Here is a 25,426-nt window from a genome sequence, read left to right as displayed (position 1 = left end):
TTGTAGAGTCAACATGGGCCAGCATCCCTGTGGAACACTTTCAACACCATGTAGAGTCAACATGGGCCAGCATCCCTGTGGAACACTTTAGACACCATGTAGAGTCCATGACCTGACGAACTGAGGCTGTTCTGAGGTCAAAGGGAGGGGGGGGAACTAAATATTAGGAAGGTATTCATAATGCTTGGTATACTCTGTGTACATTATAAAGAAAAACATTATATAAACAATGTCAACACCGCCATGTTGATCTGAGCCTTGCTGTTGGAAAACCACATTAGTGTCCAACTTTTCGGCTGTCGCAGATGCACCTCTTCAGACTTCACGTCTCTTTCGTCTACAGTTGGTTGCATTTAGCCTTACCACTCAAACGGATCCAATACCCGTGGTGTTGCTCATGGCAACACCATCTCACTAAGTCTACGTTTATGACAATCTTAATGTGACCGGCCAGATTCTGAAGCTTGATAACCTCATTAGAAGAAGAAGAAGAAAAACCCGTCAAAACTCCATTTTGAAAACCCTTTCAGAAGTTATTCATTAGTTTTATATTTTAAATTTGTTTTGGAGTTAAAGATAATGGTTTCAATGTATTGTTTTACGTTTTTCCAAACGAGTTTGTTAATTATTTTGTTTCCGTTTACTAAATCGTGTTTTCATTATTCATTTTAGTCTCAGTTTTAGTTTACTAAATAACCTATAATATATATATATATATATATATATATATATATATATATATATATATAATATAATAACCTTATAACCTGAAAGAATTGAACCAGGTGAGTGTGAACAGCCTGCCTCTCCTCCTCACTTCTCACCTACAACAACAGCCTTTGACCTACTAGAGACAAACGCGTCAAACTAGTTGATCAATACTTTAGAATAGCACACTTCTCTATGTATCACCATAGATCCCGGCAGATAATTCATATTTCAACACACATCCATAACCGCACATTCGGCGAGCTGGTGATCTGCGTGTAAGATTAGCCTCGGGCTTTGAGTTAATCATTTTCCATTAAAAAAGCATTTGATCTTTTAACCGGTTGCCTTCAAGAGCGTTTTACAGCAACAGTCGCGCTGCGCTGATCGTCAGATCTCAAATCAAATCAATTTTTTTTTGTCACATACACATGGTTAGCAGATGTTAATGTGAGTGTAGAGAAATGCTTGTGCTTCTCGTTCCGACAATGCAGTAATAACCAACCGAGTAATCTAACCTAACAATACCACAACTACTACTGTGGGAGTAAATGGCACATATAGGGACAGATATACGGCTATAGAGCAAGGACAGGTGTACATCAGACCACAGGAGGAGAAGGCGACACTTAAGTACATAGGACAGCTGAACATACTCATGTTAGAGGGACACATAGTCTACTAGTCCTAATAAGGACAGACATACCAAAGAAGCACACCAAGCTAAACATAAGTACGGAGACCAAAGACATGGGCCCATAGGATAGATGGACATATTTTATTTTTAAGACATGAATGGGTCCTGCCACCATTATAACTTAACTGAAAGCAGACGTAAACAAGCAGGACGCTTAGACTGAAAGATAATGGTGGCAGATGAACTGAGGGAAGGAACTTCATTTGCATGTGGGATGGACTCATGTGTTGTATGTGTATAAGAACAGAGCCAGAGCTCAGGGTCCGTGGTGGTTCCGCGGACCAGCTCGGCTTCTGATATTTTGTATTAAAAGCCTTTATTGAATTCACAAGTTCTTGTAAGTGTTACCGTCTGTACCATCACTCATTCAGATATCAAATCAAATCAAAATCAAATCAAATGTATTTGTCACATACACATATATCTTTATGTACATATTCTTTATCCCTTTACACTTGTGTGTATAAGGTAGTGTGGTGGGAAATCGTCTTACGTGATGGTACAGTAAGACGATTTCCCACCACACTACCTTATACACACAAGTGTAAAGGGATAAAGAACATGTACATAAAGATATATGTGTATGTGACAAATACATTTGATTTGATTTGATTTGATATCTGAATGAGTGATGGTACAGAGCAGAATAGGCAAGATGCAGTAGATGGTATAGAGTACAGTATATACATATGAGATGAGTAATGTAGGGTATATAAACATAAGTGGCATAGTTTATAGTGGCTAGTGATACATGTATTACATAAAGATGGCAAGATGCAGTAGATGGTGTAGAGTACAGTATATACATATGAGATCACAACGTCTATCTCAGGACCCACAAACACAGTAGTGTGACCGTTTCTTCCTGTCCCACAAGTCAGTGAGTCAGCACACAAATTATTAGTGGGAGGATAGTGTGTTTATTACCAATGCTGCAATCATGGGACACAGTATGTTCAGTCCTCAATATTAGCAGCACTCCCACAACAATTCTACATAGATTTGCTGTGGATTACCCAGAATTCCATAATTTTACCACTGAGTGCATTATACAACGTAAACACACCAATCTGACAGGAAGCGGCGTATTACCCATTTTAAGCAGAAATTTAACTCAATTTATTTACTACACTTTTACAGTAGCAGTTTATCATGTGCACGAGTACATTAACACGAGTACATTAATGACGACCTAGAACGCATCGACTCATTTAGGGGAGGAGTTGTGTAGCGATAGACCACTATTACATAAATTGTTCTCAGTAGGTCAGAGTTTCATTTAGTCACCCACCTCCCCTGTCCTCAGTAGAGACTCCCCCGGACAGAGAGATCGGTGAAATGGCGACCAAGAAGGCGGTTTTGTTCAACCTGTGGGGGGTCGTTGTTTCTCCCAGACCTGCAGAAGTCTTCCTCAAATTCGAAGAAACCCTCAAACTCCCCAGGTAGGAATCAAATATTTTTTTCAGCGGTGAGATATAGTGCAAACTGAATCTCATGCATTGTTCAGCGCGTACTGACGGATACTGAAACATCAGTTAGTTATGCGCATGTTCGGGAATAATAAACATTTGGCTACACAACAACATAACGGTGATTTTGTTACTGAAGTTACAGTTTGACCACAGATTTGTTAGATATTACTTGTTAGATATTGCTGCACTGTCGCAACTAGAAGAACACGCATTAATATATTGCTACACTCGCAATACTATTTGCTAACCATGTGTATGTGACCAATAAATGAGACATTTCACCAGGCAAGTCCGTTAATAACACATTCTTATTTTCAATGGCGTCCTATGAACAGTGGGTTAACTGCCTTGTTCAGGGGCAGAATGAAATAATTGAACCTTGTCAGCATAGGGATTCGATTTTGCTACCTTTCGGTTACTGGCCCAACGCCCTAACCACTAGGATACAAAGCCGCCCCCAAACATCACGTCATTGGATTTAGGCTAAATTGGGTGAAGAAAAGACAACTCTTAATATTGATGCCGTTTTGGAAATCCAATCAGTTTTCCGCGTTGATTCAACGGCATAACATTATTTACCTTTTTCTTATGACCTGTTGATTCAACACCCCCCAATGGGTAGAGACAAGGGGCTAACTTGCCCCCCCTAACATCAATGTGAAAGACCGGCGGAGAGCATGCCAAGACGCAGGAAAGCTGTGATTAAAAATCGGGGTTATTCCACCAAATATTGATGTCTGATCTCTTCCTAAGTTAAAACATTAGTATTGTGTTGTTTAAAAATAAATATGAACTTATTTTCTCTGCATTATTCGAGGTCTGACAACACTGCATATTTTTTTGTTATTTTGACCAGTTGTCATTTTCTGCAAATAAATGCTCTAAATTACAACATATTTATTAGGATTTTGTGAGAAATGTTGTCAGTAGTTTATAGAATAAAGCAAAAATGTTCATTTTACCCAAACACATACCTATAAATAGTCAAACCAGAGAAACTGATAATTTTGCAGTTGTCTCTTAATTTTTTCCAGAGCTGTATATATCTTCATTGTTAGACTATGTCTACAACTTTAAAAAAAAAATTGCAACAAGGAGATCAACTTACCACAAAATCGTTTGGTTGAAATATCTCCAAAAGTTGCGATGACACAGAGGAACTCTTTTGTTCAGCAAGAACAGTGACAGCCAGGGAAAGTGTTGGGGAAATAATTTGGTGACATCTTGTGGTCTTTAGGTGAACTGCAGGGGGAGGGGCAGTTACTCCACGGGGCTAGTTACCCCCTACTACCCTACGTCACCAGTACCCTCCTTTTACATGGACTGAATGGAAGAGAATGTGGAGTATTAAAACAAAACAAACAAACAAAATCCATCTGAAATGGCTCTAAACTCCCAGACAGATTCTGTGTGAAATCCATCTGAAATGGCTCTAAACACTCAGACAGATTGTGTGTGTGTGGTGTGAAATTAATCTGAAATGGCTCTAAACTCCCAGACAGATAGATTGTGTGTGTGGTATGAGACGTTGTATACGTTGATACCTTCGATTGTAAAATATTCAACTTAACAACTGATAAGTCAAAGCCGCAATACAGTAGTGTGGTGTGTAATTTAATGGTTAAATGGTTCTGTTCTGTTTTAGTGGTTTTCTGAAGAAGGTGGTGACTGACAAGCACAGCGCCATGGAACGCGCAGAGCGGGGCAAACTCACACTCTCTCAGGTGAGTTAACTTCTTATGGGCAGGTGGGACGGCAGAGCGGGGCAAACTCACACTCTCTCAGGTGAGTTAACTTCTTATGGGCAGGTGGGACGGTAAGCGTCCCACCTGGCCAACATCCGGTGAAATTGCAGAACGCGAAATTCAAACTACAGAATTATAACATCACAAGTGTAATACGTCAAAATAAAGCTTAACTTCTTGTTAATCCAGCTGCCGTGTCAGATTTCAAAAAGGCTTTACAGTGAAAGCACACCATGCAATTATCTGAGGACAGCGCCCCGCATACAAAAGCATGAAAAACATATTTCAACAAGGCAGGTGCGCCACGAAAGTCAGAAATATATATATATTAAATGCCTTACCTTTGATCTTCTTCTGTTGGCACTCCAAAAGGTCCCAGATACATCACAAATGGTCCTTTTGTTCGATAATGTCCTTTTTTATATCCATAAAAACTCAGTTTAGCTGGCGTGCTTCAGTAAATAATTCACCCAGTTTCCCTCCATCAAAATGCATACAAAATGAATCCAAAATGTTACTAATAAACTTTTCCAAACAAGTCAAACAACGTTTATAATCAAACCTTAGATACGCTAATACGTAAATAAACAATAAAATTGAAGACGGAGAATCGTTATTGTCTTTACCGGAGAAAAATACCAAAGAACGCGCTCTCATCCACACGCTTGGAAACACTACAGCCAAACAGAGAGCCACCTAGAAAAGCTACACTTTCTGGCTCATTTTATCAAAAACCAGGATGGAACTATTTCTAAAGACTGTTGCCATCTAGTGGAAGCCCTCGGAACTGCAATCTGGGAGGCCTTACAATAAATGTGACAGCCATTGAAAACAGTGGTAGGCTGAAAATATTTTTTGGGGGGATGGTTTGTCCTCTGGGTTTCGCCTGTCATATCAGTTCTGTTATACCCACAGACATAATTGTAACAGGTTTAGAAACTTTAGAGTGTTTTCTATCCAGATCTACTAATTATATGCATATCTTAGCTTCTGGGCCTGAGTAATAGGCAGTTTACTTTGGGCACGTTTTTCATCCGGACGTGAAAATACTGCCCCCTACCCAAAGAGGTTAAAGACAGTTAAAATCCGACCATCTGCATTGGGGCCGTGCAGAATTTACGGTGATTCGGCCTCTGTAGAAGTCAGGGCATCCGTACTTCCTGCGCTTCCCAGAGCAGCGCAGAGCTGTTGTCAAAGACCTTGTTCAGGAAGTAAGTTTGTGTTGATACAGAACCTCCCGCCCTCAACTACCATCAACCAATCATGTCATTGCTGAGGTATAAGGAGCCCTCCACATTGTTACAAAAGTTGAGGTGATCGGTGAGGCAGTATGGAGTTCGGTTTGGCCTCTGCATGACCCGTAATTGCATCACACCATCCATATGACGTATCCAACCACATTTACAAGCATACATTTCCTTTTACACAGGCAGCCTACTCAGACAAATAACGTCACATTCAAACGACCAACATGGTCAGAACTCCGTTGCCAAGCTGTTAACTCTAAAAGTTCAAGATCTTGATTTTATTTAACTAGGCAAGTCAGTTAAGAACAAATTCTTATTTACAATGACAGCCTAGGAACAGTGGGTTAACTGCTTTGTTCAGGGGAAGAACGACAGATTGTTATCTTGTCAGCTCTGGGATTTGACCTAGCAATCTTTCAGTTACAGACCCAACGCTCTAACCACTAGGCTACATGCCACCTCAAACATTGGTTCCTCAATGACCCCTGGAACTGGTACAAACATGACACAGCAGAAATAGTTTAGTCAATGTATATTATAATCCATGGAAATGGGCCCTCTACTGAAATGTGTTCCCTCTATTGAAATGTGTTCCCTCTATTAAAATGTGTTCCCTCTATTGAAATGTGTTCCCTCTATTGAAATGTGTTCCCTCTATTGAAATGTGTTCCCTCTATTGAAATGTGTTCCCTCTATTGAAATGTGTTCCCTCTATTGAAATGTGTTCCCTCTATTGAAATGTGTTCCCTCTATTGAAATGTGTTCCCTCTATTGAAATGTGTTCCCTCTATTGAAATGTGTTCCCTCTATTGAAATCTCTTCCTTCAATTGAAATAGGCCTTCCATGGAAATTCTTGCATCACCTTACATGACATGTGACAACAAGTCATTGTGTGTGTGTGTGTGTGTGTGTGTGTGTGTGTCTACCACTGTGTAGATGATCCCAGAGCTTGATGCAGAGTGTGTGAGTGCAGCATCAGATCAGAAGGTCAGTCTTCCTGCTGGGTTCTCTGTCAAGAGCCTGTTGGAGGAACTCAGAGACTCAACCACCGTCAACAAACACATTCTGCAGACCGTAGCTACGCTCCGCAGAAAAGGTAACACACACACACACACACACACACACACACACACACACACACACACACACACACACACACACACACACACACACACACACCTGACACAGAGTTCACATTGTACAGTCTAAGGTCACATGCCATGTCCCGCTTCCTTGTGTTGTCTGTCAGGGTTATTGACAGGCGTGTTGGCCAACCAGTGGGTGGATGACAGTGGGAGTGGAGATAGCTCTGGCCGGCTCCTCTCTCTGCTGGGCGGCCATTTTGATGTGGTGCTACAGTCCTGTCGTACAGGCCTCAGGGTCCCAGAGACCGACCTGTTCACCTCCGCTCTCACACAGCTGGGAGTGCCTCCGAAACAGGTATACACACACACTGGCACGCTTGCACACACACACACTGCACGCATACACACACACTACAGCGCACACACACACTGGCATGCTTCACTCATGCTGCCAAACATACCCCTGTAAAACTGACCATCCTACCGATCCTCGACTTCGGCGATGTCATTTACAAAATAGCCTCCAATACCCTACTCAATAAATTGGATGCAGTCTGTCACAGTGCAATCCGTTTTGTCTTGGCCAGGTCGCAGTTGTAAATGAGAACTTGTTCTCAACTAGCCTACCTGGTTAAATAAAGGTGTTCTCAACTAGCCTACCTGGTTAAATAAAGGTGTTCTCAACTGGCCTACCTGGTTAAATAAAGGTGTTCTCAACTAGCCTACCTGGTTAAATAAAGGTGTTCTCAACTAGCCTACCTGGTTAAATTTTAAAAAATCAATGTCTTGAAAGTCACAGCTTCTACCTCCCTTGAAGAAGTTGTTACATTCCCAAAACCTCTGCTTATACATATCAGTTTACAACGTTTACACATGCCACGAGAAATCCTTATCTGACCTCCCTGTGTAGAGTTGCTCTCAGCTATTGTGTCATTAACAACAGGAAGTTATCTGTGTAACAGAGTTCAGAATGTGTTGTAAGCTCACTCCACAGCTAACTTGAAATGTTGCCAATGCTGCTATCGAATTCAAGTCCTTTTCTATAGCTCAACTGGTTTGTACGTTGTCAAGCGGGTGGTCACCTGTGTGTTTGTACGTTGTCAAGCGGGTGGTCACCTGTGTTTGTACGTTGTCAAGCGGGTGGTCACCTGTGTGTTTGTACGTTGTCAAGCGGGTGGTCACCTGTGTTTGTACGTTGTCAAGCGGGTGGTCACCTGTGTTTGTACGTTGTCAAGCGGGTGGTCACGTGTGTTTGTACGTTGTCAAGCGGGTGGTCACCTGTGTTGGCGAGGTAGAGGACCTTGGCTCAAGCCCAGTCAGAGGCGGGTTGATGGAGGCAGGGTCATTTACAGAGTGGTCAGACATTGGCGACAGTTCTCATACTTCCTTCTCTCATTATAACTAACACATTACCTGCGATTCTACACATTTTGCAGAGACCGATGCCACGTTCTCGTGCTGTCAGAGTTATTGGCAGCTCCTAGTCTCCATTGTTGTTACAACTCTGAATTCTGGGTGACGTTTCACCCCTGACCTTGAACCTTTTCAACCAAAAGATTGACGATTACAACTTTATCAATATGGAGAATGTAGCTAGTTTGACCTTTATGTTAATGTTAAGCAAGCTAGCAATAGTAGCAACCTGGACGACACTGGGCCAATTGTGCGCCGCCCTGTGGGACTACCAATCACAGCCGGATGTGATACAGCCTGGATTCGAACCAGGGACTGTAGTAACGCATCTTGCACTGAGTTGCAGTGAGTTGCGAGTGGCGCAGCGGTCTAATGCACTGCATCTCAGTGCAAAATGCGTTACTACAGTCCCTGGTTCGAATGTGATTGGTAGTCCCATAGGGTGGTGCAGAATTGGCCCAGTGTCATCCAGGTTTGGCCGGAGTAGGCCATCATTGTAAATAACAATTTGTTCTAAAATGACTTGCCTTGTTGAATAAAAATCAAGCTAGCTAAAATCGTATTGGTTGAAGCTAGCTAAAATCGTATTGGTTGAAGCTAGCTAAAATCGTATTGGTTGAAGCTAGCTAAAATCGTATTGGTTGAAGCTAGCTAAAATTGTATTGGTTGAAGCTAGCTAATATCGTATTGGTTGAAGCTAGCTAAAATCGTATTGGTTGAAGCTAGCTAAAATCGTATTGGTTGAAGCTAGCTAAAATCGTATTGGTTGAAGCTAGCTGAAATCGTATTGGTTGAAGCTAGCTGAAATCGTATTGGTTGAAGAATTGTTCTGACTTCAAAAGCATGTGAACACAATCATGTCGGACTTATGAATTCCCAGTTTCCCACAAGCACATAAAGCCACCCATATGCCATTTTAATTATAACTGAGTGAGGGTGATGAACAAAATCAATGGGCGCCCCCTGGAGGTCAGGGCACATGCTCTGTCGGTATTTGGCCATGATTAACAAAAGTTTTTAGATTGGTTAACTTGCTAATCTAAAACCTGTTAGCTGACATGGCTAATTGAGTTACTGTCAGTGACTGACACAACAGGATAAAAAAATAGCTGATGCAAAACCAAATGTCGAACTTCTAACTCACAATTCTAAAACAAAAAAAACAACTAATTTTTTGGAGGGGGGATTCAGGGGCCCCCTAGTGGCCTGGCGCCCTATGAAATGTTGCTTATGCCTGGAGCCGGCCCTGGTCTCTCATCTGTGTTCCAGGTGTTGTGAGTGGACAGCTGACCTGTCAGTCTGTTTTTCAGGCTCTGTGGTTGGGTGATGACGAGGAGGGGGTGGGAGCAGCAGAGGCAGTAGGGATGACAGCTGTTCTGGTGAAGGACCTGCCGGAAGCTCTGAAACAAGTAGAGACCTTCACTGGCGTACAGGTAACACACACAAAATGATATGCAACTTTTCTTGTCCGTCGCAATGTCTGTGAGAATGTGATGGTTATTTTTTCAGACTTAAAGTAAACGTGTCATCGCTGACTTCCCTGATACATTAGCCAGCTGCAGGATTCCAAACCCTTTTTTTTAGAAGTCGTGTAAGTCGTGTATTTCAAATGTTATGGTGATTTCAGGAATCTCCGTTCTGAGGGCTGATTAGCAGATAGATGATATCTCTGTTTATGCCTATAATTTACATTTCCTCTGGGAATCAATCGAGTAGCCTATTATTCAATGTTGGTTTTGTTATGGAGGAGGTGTGTGTGTGTGTGTGTGTTCCAGGTCGTAACAGGGGAAAGCTACCCAGCCTCTTGCAACCCAGAGGAGGTGTCTCATGGATATATCACCATCAAGGTAACAACACAATGCTTTATGAAGCAGAAAGCGTATACGTGATTACACAATGGTATTACTTTAAGATCTCACTCACCTCTCTCTGTTTCTCTTTGTCTTTCTCTCTCTCTCTCTCTCTCTCTCTCTCTCTCTCTCTCTGTCTCTCTCTCTGTCTCTCTCTCTCTAGCCCAGGGTAAAGCTGCACTATGTGGAGATGGGAACGGGGCCTCCAGTCATGCTGTGTCATGGCTTCCCTGAGAGTTGGTACTCATGGAGATACCAGGTACACACACACACACACACACACACACACACACACTACTCACTCACACACCTCTCTCTCTCTCTCTCAGATTCCAGCTCTAGCTGATGCAGGGTTCAGAGTCTTATCTCTGGACATGAAGGGCTATGGAGAGTCTACAGCTCCACCAGGTTAGTGTGTGTTGGAACATTGTCTATATGTCTATAGTGAATTGAATTATGACGGTTACATTTGGGCACTAATTCCTAAGGGTTAAGGTAAGGGATAGGGTTGAATCTAAACAATATATAATGAGTGCCTGGCACTGAACACGGGACCCTCGGAGCCGGAGCTCGCGGCTTTACGCCCACCCGCCGTCCACAACACCTTACTTGATGGTAATAGCACTCACCGTTGCCCCTAGTGGCCGGTTTTAGAGGCATCTCCTGACGTACTGGGGACCTGGATGAACAATATATAACCTTGGATCTGGAGTGACCTGGCTGGAGTAGGGTCTGGAGTGACCTGGCTGGAGTGACCTGGCTAGAGTAGAGTTTGGAGTGACCTGGCTGGTTAGGGTCTGGAGTGACCTGGCTGGAGTAGGGTCTGGAGTGACCTGGCTGGAGTAGGGTCTGGAGTGACCTGGCTGGAGTAGGTTCTGGAGTGACCTGGCTAGAGTAGAGTTTGGAGTGACCTGGCTGGAGTAAGGTCTGGAGTGACCTGGCTGGAGTGACCTGGCTAGAGTAGGGTCTGGAGTGACCTGGCTGGAGTAGGGTCTGGAGTGACCTGGCTAGAGTAGGGTCTGGAGTGACCTGGCTAGAGTAGGGTCTGGAGTGACCTGGCTGGAGTAGGGTCTGGAGTGACCTGGCTGGAGTGACCTGGCTGGAGTGACCTGGCCGGAGTAGGGTCTGGAGTGACCTGGCTAGAGTAGGGTCTGGAGTGACCTGGCTGGAGTAGGGTCTGGAGTGACCTGGCTGGAGTATGGTCTGGAGTGACCTGGCTGGAGTAGGGTCTGGAGTGACCTGGCTGGAGTGACCTGGCTGGAGTAGGGTCTGGAGTGACCTGGCTGGAGTAGGGTCTGGAGTGACCTGGCTGGAGTAGGGTCTGGAGTGACCTGGCTGGAGTGACCTGGCTGGAGTGACCTGGCTGGAGTGACCTGGCTGGAGTAGGGTCTGGAATGACCTTGCTGGAGTAGGGTCTGGAGTGACCTGGCTGGAGTAGGGTCTGGAGTGACCTGGCTGGAGTAGGGTCTGGAATGACCTGGCTGGAATAGGGTCTGGAGTGACCTGGCTGGAGTAGGGTCTGGAATGACCTGGCTGGAGTAGGGTCTGGAGTGACCTGGCTGGAGTAGGGTCTGGAATGACCTGGCTGGAGTGACCTGGCTGGAGTGACCTGGCTGGAGTGACCTGGCTGGAGTAGGGGCTGGAGTGACCTGGCTGGAGTGACCTGGCTGGAGTAGGGTCTGGAGTGACCTGGCTGGAGTGACCTGGCTGGAGTGACCTGGCTAGAGTAGGGTCTGGAGTGACCTGGCTGGAGTGACCTGGCTGGAGTGACCTGGCTAGAGTAGGGTCTGGAGTGACCTGGCTGGAGTGACCTGGCTGGAGTAGGGTCTGGAGTGACCTGGCTAGAGTAGGGTCTGGAGTGACCTGGCTGGAGTGACCTGGCTGGAGTGACCTGGCTGGAGTAGGGTCTGGAGTGACCTGGCTGGAGTAGGGTCTGGAGTGACCTGGCTGGAGTGACCTGGCTGGAGTGACCTGGCTAGAGTGACCTGGCTAGAGTGACCTGGCTGGAGTAGGGTCTGGAATGACCACAACATTCACATAACCATCTTTATGAGAAGTGCTGTGTGGCACCTTCCTTCCTTATTTATACCCTATGAGAAGTGCTGTGTAGCACCTTCCTTCCTTATTTATACCCTATGAGAAGTGCTGTGTGTGGCACCTTCCTTCCTTATTTATACCCTATGAGAAGTGCTGTGTGGCACCTTCCTTCCTTATTTATACCCTATGAGAAGTGCTGTGTGGCACCTTCCTTCCTTATTTATACCCTATGAGAAGTGCTGTGTGGCACCTTCCTTCCTTATTTATACCCTATGAGAAGTGCTGTGTGGCACCTTCCTTCCTTATTTATACCCTATGAGAAGTGCTGTGTGTGGCACCTTCCTTCCTTATTTATACCCTATGAGAAGTGCTGTGTGGCACCTTCCTTCCTTATTTATACCCTATGAGAAGTGCTGTGTGTGGCACCTTCCTTCCTTATTTATACCCTATGAGAAGTGCTGTGTGTGGCACCTTCCTTCCTTATTTATACCCTCTATCTTTCCTTTCTCACGCTAGAGAAGTACAGTTATGTGATTGTAGACACGTACAGGGTTTACTGACAATGTCTCGTTACATGGTTTTACAGATTTAAGTTTAGTCTGCTGTTAGTTGAACAGTTTAAAGCCTTGGTTTCTCCGTCTCCCTGCTGTTAGTTGAACAGTTTAAAGCCTTGGTTTCCCCGTCTCCCTGCTGTTAGTTGAACAGTTTAAAGCCTTGGTTTCTCCGTCTCCCTGCTGTTAGTTGAACAGTTTAAAGCCTTGGTTTCTCCGTCTCCCTGCTGTTAGTTGAACAGTTTAAAGCCTTGGTTTCTCCGTCTCCCTGCTGTTAGTTGAACAGTTTAAAGCCTTGGTTTCTCCGTCTCCCTGCTGTTAGTTGAACAGTTTAAAGCCTTGGTTTCTCCGTCTCCCTGCTGTTAGTTGAACAGTTTAAAGCCTTGGTTTCCCCGTCTCCCTGCTGTTAGTTGAACAGTTTAAAGCCTTGGTTTCTCCGTCTCCCTGCTGTTAGTTGAACAGTTTAAAGCCTTGGTTTCTCCGTCTCCCTGCTGTTAGTTGAACAGTTTAAAGCCTTGGTTTCTCCGTCTCCCTGCTGTTAGTTGAACAGTTTAAAGCCTTGGTTTCTCCGTCTCCCTGCTGTTAGTTGAACAGTTTAAAGCCTTGGTTTCCCCGTCTCCCTGCTGTTAGTTGAACAGTTTAAAGCCTTGGTTTCCCCGTCTCCCTGCTGTTAGTTGAACAGTTTAAAGCCTTGGTTTCCCCGTCTCCCTGCTGTTAGTTGAACAGTTTAAAGCCTTGGTTTCCCCGTCTCCCTGCTGTTAGTTGAACAGTTTAAAGCCTTGGTTTCCCCGTCTCCCTGCTGTTAGTTGAACAGTTTAAAGCCTTGGTTTCCCCGTCTCCCTGCTGGAGTAGGGTCTGGAGTGACCTGGCTGGAGTAGGGTCTGGAGTGACCTGGCTGGAGTAGGGTCTGGAGTGACCTGGCTGGAGTGACCTGGCTGGAGTGACCTGGCTGGAGTAGGGTCTGGAATGACCTTGCTGGAGTAGGGTCTGGAGTGACCTGGCTGGAGTAGGGTCTGGAGTGACCTGGCTGGAGTAGGGTCTGGAATGACCTGGCTGGAATAGGGTCTGGAGTGACCTGGCTGGAGTAGGGTCTGGAATGACCTGGCTGGAGTAGGGTCTGGAGTGACCTGGCTGGAGTAGGGTCTGGAATGACCTGGCTGGAGTGACCTGGCTGGAGTGACCTGGCTGGAGTGACCTGGCTGGAGTAGGGTCTGGAGTGACCTGGCTGGAGTGACCTGGCTGGAGTAGGGTCTGGAGTGACCTGGCTGGAGTGACCTGGCTGGAGTGACCTGGCTAGAGTAGGGTCTGGAGTGACCTGGCTGGAGTGACCTGGCTGGAGTGACCTGGCTGGAGTGACCTGGCTAGAGTAGGGTCTGGAGTGACCTGGCTGGAGTGACCTGGCTGGAGTGACCTGGCTGGAGTAGGGTCTGGAGTGACCTGGCTAGAGTAGGGTCTGGAGTGACCTGGCTGGAGTGACCTGGCTGGAGTGACCTGGCTGGAGTAGGGTCTGGAGTGACCTGGCTGGAGTAGGGTCTGGAGTGACCTGGCTGGAGTGACCTGGCTGGAGTGACCTGGCTAGAGTGACCTGGCTAGAGTGACCTGGCTGGAGTAGGGTCTGGAATGACCACAACATTCACATAACCATCTTTATGAGAAGTGCTGTGTGGCACCTTCCTTCCTTATTTATACCCTATGAGAAGTGCTGTGTAGCACCTTCCTTCCTTATTTATACCCTATGAGAAGTGCTGTGTGTGGCACCTTCCTTCCTTATTTATACCCTATGAGAAGTGCTGTGTGGCACCTTCCTTCCTTATTTATACCCTATGAGAAGTGCTGTGTGGCACCTTCTTTCCTTATTTATACCCTATGAGAAGTGCTGTGTGGCACCTTCCTTCCTTATTTATACCCTATGAGAAGTGCTGTGTGTGGCACCTTCCTTCCTTATTTATACCCTATGAGAAGTGCTGTGTGTGGCACCTTCCTTCCTTATTTATACCCTATGAGAAGTGCTGTGTGGCACCTTCCTTCCTTATTTATACCCTATGAGAAGTGCTGTGTGGCACCTTCCTTCCTTTTTTATACCCTATGAGAAGTGTTGTGTGGCACCTTCCTTCCTTATTTATGGCCTATGAGAAGTGCTGTGTGTGGCACCTTTCTTCCTTATTTATACCCTATGAGAAGTGCTGTGTGGCACCTTCCTTCCATATTTATACCCTATGAGAAGTGCTGTGTGTGGCACCTTCCTTCCTTATTTATACCCTATGAGAAGTGCTGTGTGACACCTTCCTTCCTTATTTATACCCTATGAGAAGTGCTGTGTGGCACCTTCCTTCCTTATTTATACCCTATGAGAAGTGTTGTGTGGCACCTTCCTTCCTTATTTATGCCCTATGAGAAGTGCTGTGAGTGGCACCTTCCTTCCTTATTTATACCCTATGAGAAGTGCTGTGTGTGGCACCTTCCTTCCTTATTTATACCCTATGAGAAGTGCTGTGTGTGGCACCTTCCTTCCTTATTTATACCCTATGAGAAGTGCTGTGTGTGGCACCTTCCTTCCTTATTTATACCCTCTATCTTTCCTTTCTCACGCTAGAGAAGTACAGTTATGTGATTGTAGACACGTACAGGGTTTACTGACAATGTCTCGTTACATGGTTTTACAGATTTAAGTTTAGTCTGCTGTTAGTTGAACAGTTTAAAGCCTTGGTTTCTCCGTCTCCCTGCTGTTAGTTGAACAGTTTAAAGCCCTGGTTTCTCCGTCTCCCTGCTGTTAGTTGAACAGTTTAAAGCCTTGGTTTCTCCGTCTCCCTGCTGTTAGTTGAACAGTTTAAAGCCTTGGTTTCTCCGTCTCCCTGCTGTTAGTTGAACAGTTTAAAGCCTTGGTTTCCCCGTCTCCCTGCTGTTAGTTGAACAGTTTAAAGCCTTGGTTTCTCCGTCTCCCTGCTGTTAGTTGAACTGTTTAAAGCCTTGGTTTCTCCGTCTCCCTGCTGTTAGTTGAACAGTTTAAAGCCTTGGTTTCCCCGTCTCCCTGCTGGAGTAGGGTCTGGAGTGACCTGGCTGGAGTAGGGTCTGGAGTGACCTGGCTGGAGTAGGGTCTGGAGTGACCTGGCTGGAGTGACCTGGCTGGAGTGACCTGGCTGGAGTAGGGTCTGGAATGACCTTGCTGGAGTAGGGTCTGGAGTGACCTGGCTGGAGTAGGGTCTGGAGTGACCTGGCTGGAGTAGGGTCTGGAATGACCTGGCTGGAATAGGGTCTGGAGTGACCTGGCTGGAGTAGGGTCTGGAATGACCTGGCTGGAGTAGGGTCTGGAGTGACCTGGCTGGAGTAGGGTCTGGAATGACCTGGCTGGAGTGACCTGGCTGGAGTGACCTGGCTGGAGTGACCTGGCTGGAGTAGGGTCTGGAGTGACCTGGCTGGAGTGACCTGGCTGGAGTAGGGTCTGGAGTGACCTGGCTGGAGTGACCTGGCTGGAGTGACCTGGCTAGAGTAGGGTCTGGAGTGACCTGGCTGGAGTGACCTGGCTGGAGTGACCTGGCTGGAGTGACCTGGCTAGAGTAGGGTCTGGAGTGACCTGGCTGGAGTGACCTGGCTGGAGTGACCTGGCTGGAGTAGGGTCTGGAGTGACCTGGCTAGAGTAGGGTCTGGAGTGACCTGGCTGGAGTGACCTGGCTGGAGTGACCTGGCTGGAGTAGGGTCTGGAGTGACCTGGCTGGAGTAGGGTCTGGAGTGACCTGGCTGGAGTGACCTGGCTGGAGTGACCTGGCTAGAGTGACCTGGCTAGAGTGACCTGGCTGGAGTAGGGTCTGGAATGACCACAACATTCACATAACCATCTTTATGAGAAGTGCTGTGTGGCACCTTCCTTCCTTATTTATACCCTATGAGAAGTGCTGTGTAGCACCTTCCTTCCTTATTTATACCCTATGAGAAGTGCTGTGTGTGGCACCTTCCTTCCTTATTTATACCCTATGAGAAGTGCTGTGTGGCACCTTCCTTCCTTATTTATACCCTATGAGAAGTGCTGTGTGGCACCTTCTTTCCTTATTTATACCCTATGAGAAGTGCTGTGTGGCACCTTCCTTCCTTATTTATACCCTATGAGAAGTGCTGTGTGTGGCACCTTCCTTCCTTATTTATACCCTATGAGAAGTGCTGTGTGTGGCACCTTCCTTCCTTATTTATACCCTATGAGAAGTGCTGTGTGGCACCTTCCTTCCTTATTTATACCCTATGAGAAGTGCTGTGTGGCACCTTCCTTCCTTTTTTATACCCTATGAGAAGTGTTGTGTGGCACCTTCCTTCCTTATTTATGGCCTATGAGAAGTGCTGTGTGTGGCACCTTTCTTCCTTATTTATACCCTATGAGAAGTGCTGTGTGGCACCTTCCTTCCATATTTATACCCTATGAGAAGTGCTGTGTGTGGCACCTTCCTTCCTTATTTATACCCTATGAGAAGTGCTGTGTGACACCTTCCTTCCTTATTTATACCCTATGAGAAGTGCTGTGTGGCACCTTCCTTCCTTATTTATACCCTATGAGAAGTGTTGTGTGGCACCTTCCTTCCTTATTTATGCCCTATGAGAAGTGCTGTGAGTGGCACCTTCCTTCCTTATTTATACCCTATGAGAAGTGCTGTGTGTGGCACCTTCCTTCCTTATTTATACCCTATGAGAAGTGCTGTGTGTGGCACCTTCCTTCCTTATTTATACCCTATGAGAAGTGCTGTGTGTGGCACCTTCCTTCCTTATTTATACCCTCTATCTTTCCTTTCTCACGCTAGAGAAGTACAGTTATGTGATTGTAGACACGTACAGGGTTTACTGACAATGTCTCGTTACATGGTTTTACAGATTTAAGTTTAGTCTGCTGTTAGTTGAACAGTTTAAAGCCTTGGTTTCTCCGTCTCCCTGCTGTTAGTTGAACAGTTTAAAGCCTTGGTTTCTCTGTCTCCCTGCTGTTAGTTGAACAGTTTAAAGCCTTGGTTTCTCCGTCTCCCTGCTGTTAGTTGAACAGTTTAAAGCCTTGGTTTCTCCGTCTCCCTGCTGTTAGTTGAACAGTTTAAAGCCTTGGTTTCTCCGTCTCCCTGCTGTTAGTTGAACAGTTTAAAGCCTTGGTTTCTCCGTCTCCCTGCTGTTAGTTGAACAGTTTAAAGCCTTGGTTTCCCCGTCTCCCTGCTGTTAGTTGAACAGTTTAAAGCCTTGGTTTCTCCGTCTCCCTGCTGTTAGTTGAACAGTTTAAAGCCTTGGTTTCTCCGTCTCCCTGCTGTTAGTTGAACAGTTTAAAGCCTTGGTTTCTCCGTCTCCCTGCTGTTAGTTGAACAGTTTAAAGCCTTGGTTTCTTCGTCTCCCTGCTGTTAGTTGAACAGTTTAAAGCCTTGGTTTCTCCGTCTCCCTGCTGTTAGTTGAACAGTTTAAAGCCTTGGTTTCCCCGTCTCCCTGCTGTTAGTTGAACAGTTTAAAGCCTTGGTTTCTCCGTCTCCCTGCTGTTAGTTGAACAGTTTAAAGCCTTGGTTTCTCCGTCTCCCTGCTGTTAGTTGAACAGTTTAAAGCCTTGGTTTCCCCGTCTCCCTGCTGTTAGTTGAACAGTTTAAAGCCTTGGTTTCTCCGTCTCCCTGCTGTTAGTTGAACAGTTTAAAGCCTTGGTTTCCCCGTCTCCCTGCTGTTAGTTGAACAGTTTAAAGCCTTGGTTTCTCCGTCTCCCTGCTGTTAGTTGAACTGTTTAAAGCCTTGGTTTCTCCGTCTCCCTGCTGTTAGTTGAACAGTTTAAAGCCTTGGTTTCCCCGTCTCCCTGCTGTTAGTTGAACAGTTTAAAGCCTTGGTTTCTTCGTCTCCCTGCTGTTAGTTGAACAGTTTAAAGCCTTGGTTTCCCCGTCTCCCTGCTGTTAGTTGAACAGTTTAAAGCCTTGGTTTCTCCGTCTCCCTGCTGTTAGTTGAACAGTTTAAAGCCCTGGTTTCTCCGTCTCCCTGCTGTTAGTTGAACATTTTAAAAGCCTTGGTTTCTCCGTCTCCCTGCTGTTGGGGGACTGTAGTGTCAAACACAATAGGAACACCATAATTATTACAGATCAAGATTGATTTATCCAAGTTCAATAACACTTTCGCTTCCTCTTTCCTCTCCCACACGTTCTCTCTCTAGACATAGAGGAGTACTCACAAGAACAGATCTGCCAGGTAAAGGACACGCTTACATACGAACAAAACATCCTCTGTCTATCCTTGACATGATTGTAATGGTTTTCTGTATGTTCTTATCTCTGTTGTAGGATCTTGTGACTTTCATGGATAAAATGGTGAGTCCACTCTCAATAATCAGCCCTGTATGTTAAGCTATCAGGGTGATGTATTAGTCGCCACATGGGCGGTGTGGTGCTACAGGAAGAGCTCAACACTTCCTTTAATGCCCTCTCTCTCGCTCTGTCTCTCTCTCGCTCTCTCGTTCTGTCTCTCTCTCGCTCTGTCTCTCTCGCTCTCTCGTTCTGTCTCTCGCTCTGTTTCTCTCTCTCTCTGTCTCTCTTGCTCTCTCGTTCTGTCTCTCTCGCTCTCTCGTTCTGTCTCTCTCGCTCTCTCTCTCTCGCTCTGTCTCTCTCTCGCTCTGTCTCTCTCTCGTTCTGTCTCTCTCTCGCTTTGTCTCTCTCGCTCTGTCTCTCTCTCGCGCTTTCTCTCTCTCGCTTTCTCGTTCTGTCTCTCTCTCGCTTTGTCTCTCTCTCTCGCTTTGTCTCTCTCGCTTTGTCTCTCTCGCTTTGTCTCTCTCGCTCTGTCTCTCTCGCTCACAGGGTATTCCCCAGGTGACTCTGGTTGGTCATGATTGGGGTGGAGCTGTGGTCTGGAACATGGCCCGGTGTCATCCAGAGAGAGTCAGGTAGACTAAAGGGGTCTACACACCTTACGCAAACGGTTATGTGAATGTCGTTTTACGGCATAAAATGGGCGTAGTCCTGCTCAAATATTTTTACGGACTACACAATTCCTTCTGCGGCGGTGGGGGGGCGCGTTGAGTAGTATGAAGCTTTGTATTTTATCACCAAACTCACTTTGGTTGAAAATGGAACTTCTAAACGAAGGTATTTTTTTGTGTATTATTAACTACCGAAAAACAGCCTCAAGCCATGTGATTTTTCTCTGTGAGCAAAAAAAGATTTCATTCAATTTTTTGCTGATATTGGGAGACGAATACATTTAAGTAGCATGTTAAACTGCGATAATGTTCGGCTTGGTTGGGTTGTGTATCGGAGGACGCATGACTTTCAACCTTCGTCTCTCCCGAGCCCGTACGGGAGTTGTAGCGATGAGACAAGATAGTAGCTACTACAACAATTGGATACCACGAAATTGGGGAGAAAAAGGGGGTGGGTTTTTTTATATATATTTTTTTTAAAACTGTGATAATGTTGTAGGTTACACTAGCAAGTATAACAATATTTACCAGGGCATAGTCTTACATTTATAAATGGGATTATTTCACATGGGGGCGAGGTGGGAAACTAAAAGGCTAGTTTGCTTGCTGTTTTTAGCCTGCTAGCTAGCAGGCTGCTAGCGGAACAGCCTACAGACAACAGACAGGCACCAAACGAGGTAATGTAAAGCAAACTTAAACTTGTAGCTATTATTCAACATGCAGTTGGTTTTCATTGAAATTAGCTAACAGTGGTGATGTTTTTGATTCGTATTTGTTTTTACCACAAGTGGGGCCGGCAGGGTAGCCTAGTGGTTACAGTGTTGGACTAGTAACCGAAAGGTTGCTAGATCAAATCCCTGAGCTGACAAGGTACAAATCTGTCGTTCTGCCCCTGAACAAGGCAGTTAACCCACTGTTCCTTAGGCCGTCATTGAAAATAAGAATTTGTTCTTAACTGACTTGCCTGGTTAAATAAAGGTCAAATAATCAGGAAGATTAGCTAGCGTTAGCTAATGGGGATCCTAATAAAAATAAGTAAAAAAATTACATCAAGAAAATCTCTGCTACCTTGTGTATGTTGCTATTGGGGGGTTTAGGAACACATGGACAAGGCTATGTTACCCCCCCAACATCTGACTCCACCCAAGAGCACACACATGCGTGTAGGTAGATCTACGCACGTTAAGTATGTGGAAACCTTAACACACTCCCTGAGACGGTAAAAAAATTAAACCAATACCTTGTGTGTGTGTGTGTGTGTGTGTGTCTGTGTGTGTTTGTAGAGCGGTAGCTTCTCTGAACACCCCTCTGTTCCCTGTGGACCCCTCCAAGGATCCTATGGACTTCCTGAAGACTGTGCCAATCTTTGACTACCAGCTCTACTTCCAGGACCCCGTAAGTGTGTGTGTAGAACTGAGGAGGGGAGAGGAACTTTACTCTATTGTCTCCCTCCTGTACGGTACCATATTCATCCATAATGCCTCAGTACAACAGCTTTGGCAGCCAGGTCACTCGTGATACAAGTCAGTGTTCGACTTCCATCCATGTCTGAGGATGTCGGGAGATGACGTGGAAACCCACCACTAGAGGTCTGCTGTTACCTTTAAATAGGTTTCAGTTGTAGAAGGGGTGGTGGATGGGTGTAAGCATCTGACTGACTCAAAAGGTCCCAAACATTAACTCTTACCTTAACCATTTAGAGATAATGATTAACCTCAACAATTTGGAGTTAATATCTATCTTTAAACACTTAAAAATGTGATGATTGAACAACATCGAAATTTGACGTTTGAGAAACATGGAAGAACGTCTAATTTTGACCTGAGACTGTGAAAGCTAGTTGGGTCTTGTTTCCAGTTTTTCGTAAGTACTCAATTAATTGTTGCTAGTGCTAAATGATCCTCTAATTACTCAAGTTGCTTTTGTTTACATTGTGAACATAGTCAATGTAGCTAGCTAGCGAGAGTTTGTGCTAGCTAGTAGCTTCTTGACTTTATACATCTTAGTACAATAACCAGTGGTCATATGCCTCCACTCAACCAAAATCAACTTTTATTTCTCATTATTTCAATTCACAAGATAGAATGAGCACGTGACACACAGCCACCGAGAATTGAACCTCTGTGATTCTTGAGCTTGGACGCTGCCATTGGACATGACTCAACACGAGTGCATAGGAGCTTTCATTGCTTTTAACGGGAGGATTTTCTCAATGCCGGCCGCCTGATGGCTATAGTATAGCAGGGTCGTAACTCCTCTACAGGGTGTAACAGAGACCTGTCCTTATGAAACTCCTCTACAGGGTGTAACAGAGACCTGTCCTTATGAAACTCCTCTACAGGGTGTAACAGAGACCTGTCCTTATGAAACTCCTCTACAGGGTGTAACAGAGACCTCTACAGGGTGTAACAGAGACCTTTCCTTACGTAACTCCTCTACAGGGTGTAGCTGAGACTGAGATGGAGAAAGACCTGGCAAGGACCTTCAAGATCTTCTTCCATGGCAGTGGAGATAAGGTGACACACACACACACTCTCTCTCTCTCTCTCTCTCTCTCTCTCGTGAATGATCTCTCTCTCTCGTGAATGATCTCTGTTGTGTTGTTCTCCAGGATAATGTTCCTGAGATCAACACTGCTGGAGTTTGTGCCAGAGGTGAGTCTAGAAGACAAACCAACGTTCTGATTGGAGGCTTGGGGCTGAAGGCTTGACCTATGGTATTCAACTAACTAACCAACTGACTGGATGGACAATATTGTGCTGTAAAACTTGTGCAACATAGTACATTGCTGTCAATAAATCTTCACACTGCAGACTACACTGTGTGTGTGTGTGTGTGTGTGTGTGTGTGTGTGTGTATGTGTGTAGGTGGTCTGTTCGTAGGACTGCCTAACGAGATACCCAGGAGTTCTATCCTCAGTGAGACTGCTCTGCAGTTCTACATCACTCAGTTCAAAGACAAGGGATTCAGGTACACACACACACACACACACACACACACACACACAATGGCAGCAGCAGAAGGAGAGTGACAGAGTGTTCTGTTTTTCCAGAGGGCCGTTGAACTGGTACCGAAATGTTGTGAGCAACTGGAAATGGCTATGCTCCCGACCCAGGGCTAAGGTAGGGGTGTGTGTGTATGTGTGTGTGTATGTGTGTGTGTGTGTGTGTGTGTGTGTGTGTGATATCTTAACACAGTTACAGTATAAGTTGAGGAATGATGGTGGTTTCCTGTGTTTGTGTAGCTCTTGATGCCAGCTCTCATGGTGACAGCTGGTAAAGATCCTGTCCTGCTGCCTGTCTTCTCCAAGGGAATGGAAAACGTGGTGAGACCACACACACACACACATATTTATACACACATGTATACATGTAGATGCCACGTGTGACTGTGACATCTCTGTGTGTCAGATCCCGAACCTAACAAGAGGACACATCGAAGAATGTGGACACTGGACCCAGATGGAAAGGTCGGTCCCAGTGTGTGTGTGTGTGTGTGTGTGTGTGTGTCCTTGCACAGACCAATGGAGGGGAGGCTGACTGTGTGAACTCTGCAGTCAGTTCCTGTTAGTCCCCAGAATAACTTTTGACCTAAAGCCCTGCTGAGGGAGACGGGTCAGGTAGAGGTTAAAGGTCATAGCTTCACTTCTGCTCTGCAGTCTAAAGAAGTTGGTGTGTTGTTTTGTGTGGTATAAACTGTGTAAAGTGTACTGGTTGAAAGAGTTGTGTATATTGGCTGACATAGTGTGTGTGTGTGTGTTCTTTTTAGGCCGTCTGAGCTGAACACCATTCTGATCTCCTGGCTGAAAGACACTCACAACAACACCGGGGTTGCCATGACACCCAAGCTGTGATCAGTTACCAGGACAACATATTCCTTTGTAGAGTGCACTTTGTAGTGAACTGTTGGCATCATCTGTTAATTCAGAATCATTTCTACAACTGTACGATGCCCTTTTAAAAACGTGAAACATTTTTATCTTCTAAAGACACACACGCTGCACAAGTAGACTGTATCAACAGCCACGACACCTCCAGCATGATGTCTGAAAACGGCCCTTTTTGAGACATTTCGTGAGAAAGTGCGACTGACCTATACGTTGAGTGTACAAAATATAAAGAACACCTGCTCTTTCCATGACTTAGGCCCTATTCTACACCTGCATTGCTTGCTGTTTTGGGGGTTTTAGGCTGGGTTTATGTACAGCACTTTGTGACATCAGCTGATGTACGACAGGGCTATATAAATACATTTGATTTGAATTTGATTTGACAAGTGTTACTATAGAATGTCGATTATGTCATTATTACCACAGCTTGTCTGTTTTTTTTCAGTGGACGATTCAGACGGGATTAGTTTTACCAAACTGCCCCTGTAATTATTTTTGTTCCCCCCCCCCCTCCTGATTGGCCGTTACGACAGAAGCCTGGAGGCTCGTCTAGGTCGTGAAGATATTTTAAAATGTCAACCAGCTCTGTCTCACAATAGTACAAAGTTTAACAGGTGCTGCACCCAGTTTGGGTAAGAACCCCAGAACAAATGTATGCTTAAAACAAAGTGCTATACAGGTAGCCTACAGATTAATGATTTGTTTTGTTAAATAGCAACTTTTCTAGTGCCACACTTCTCTTTCAATAGATGAAGTGGATGATATTGTGCCAATGAATTGATCATTTGCCAAATCCGTCAGGTAATTAAATGTCTGCGTAGTTTACAGTTCATGGTTCTTATTAATATGCATTCTCATTATTATTATTATTATTATTTAGTCTTTCTCCGAACTGAAGGCCCAATATTAGGCAATCCCTAGACATTTAAAATATCTTCACGACCTAGAAGAGCCTCCAGGCTTCCGTCGTAACGGCCAATCGGGGGGGGGGGGGGGGGGGGGGACAAAAATAATTACAGGGGCAGTTTGGTAAAACTAATCCCGTCTGAATCATCCACTGGAAAAAACAGACAAGCTGTGGTAATAATGACACACCTGACTTTCTATAGTAACACTAGTCCCGTACGAATAGGGGGTAAAGAAGGATTTTTAAGCCTTGAGACAATTGAGACATGGATTGTGTATGTGTGTCATTCAGAAGGTGAATGGACAAGACATATAAGATTCAAGTGCCTTTTAAACGGGGTATGGTAGTAGGTGCCAGGCGCAACAGTTTGTGTCAAGAGTGGAGGAAGAGGAGAGAGTGGAGGAAGAGGAGAGTGGAGGAAGAGGAGAGAGTGGAGGAAGAGGAGAGGGTGGAGGAAGAGGAGAGGGTGGAGGAAGAGGAGAGGGTGGAGGAAGAGGAGAGAGTGGAGGAAGAGGAGAGCGTGGAGGAAGAGGAGAGAGTGGAGGAAGAGGAGAGTGTGTGTTATCATCAAACAGCTTCCCTCTGTAATGCTGTACACACATTCACACTATAGGAGAAAGCGCTTCGAAGATTAAATTTACTTTTCTAAGTAAATGCTTTCCTTCAATGTACCGCGCCTTTTCATTCCCCAGAACACAAGCACAAAGAGCAGATTCATATTTTCGCCATCGATTCATGTCCCACATCACCTTAACAACAATATGAGATCGAATTCAGGGCTCTACTCAATCCGCATCGTGGAAGTACAGCGTGATTGAAACGTGAAGGCAATGTTCCCGCGTTAGTGGAGACTGCATTCACGGTAAACGCTGCATATGTCAGCACATTCACAAATTACCTTTCCATTTCTGTAACGCTTTGGCAGTACA

At 45.2% G+C, this 25,426-nt stretch overlaps 1 protein-coding gene across 1 annotated transcript; it reads left to right on the top strand.

Annotated features, from left to right (window-relative positions):
• Positions 1 to 2,452: 2,452 nt before the first annotated feature.
• LOC110504256 (bifunctional epoxide hydrolase 2) lies at positions 2,453 to 23,857 on the top strand. The gene is made up of 19 exons (XM_036962874.1): positions 2,453 to 2,847; positions 4,523 to 4,601; positions 6,807 to 6,966; positions 7,120 to 7,310; positions 9,679 to 9,801; positions 10,144 to 10,215; positions 10,382 to 10,477; positions 10,548 to 10,626; positions 18,943 to 18,977; positions 19,070 to 19,096; positions 19,580 to 19,665; positions 20,985 to 21,096; positions 22,143 to 22,217; positions 22,313 to 22,355; positions 22,569 to 22,671; positions 22,754 to 22,823; positions 22,946 to 23,026; positions 23,112 to 23,170; positions 23,470 to 23,857. Exons 1-19 carry the CDS (start codon positions 2,744 to 2,746, stop codon positions 23,552 to 23,554), a joined length of 1,680 nt encoding a protein of 559 aa, XP_036818769.1. The 5' UTR covers positions 2,453 to 2,743; the 3' UTR covers positions 23,555 to 23,857.
• The last annotated feature ends 1,569 nt before the right edge of the window (positions 23,858 to 25,426 follow it).

This window comes from Oncorhynchus mykiss, chromosome 25 (genome assembly GCF_013265735.2).
Source record: "Oncorhynchus mykiss isolate Arlee chromosome 25, USDA_OmykA_1.1, whole genome shotgun sequence".
Lineage (NCBI taxonomy): Eukaryota > Metazoa > Chordata > Actinopteri > Salmoniformes > Salmonidae > Oncorhynchus > Oncorhynchus mykiss.
This window is presented reverse-complemented; position numbering and strand designations above follow the sequence as displayed.

Bases quoted from the DNA above. Each gene is read 5' to 3' on its own strand.
- LOC110504256 (XM_036962874.1), top strand. From the start codon at position 2,744: ATGGCGACCAAGAAGGCGGTTTTGTTCAACCTGTGGGGGGTCGTTGTT. The intron at 10,627-18,942 runs GTTAGTGTGTGT...TTCTCTCTCTAG, and splicing joins AGAGTCTACAGCTCCACCAG to ACATAGAGGAGTACTCACAA. The intron at 23,027-23,111 runs GTGAGACCACAC...TCTGTGTGTCAG, and splicing joins CCAAGGGAATGGAAAACGTG to ATCCCGAACCTAACAAGAGG.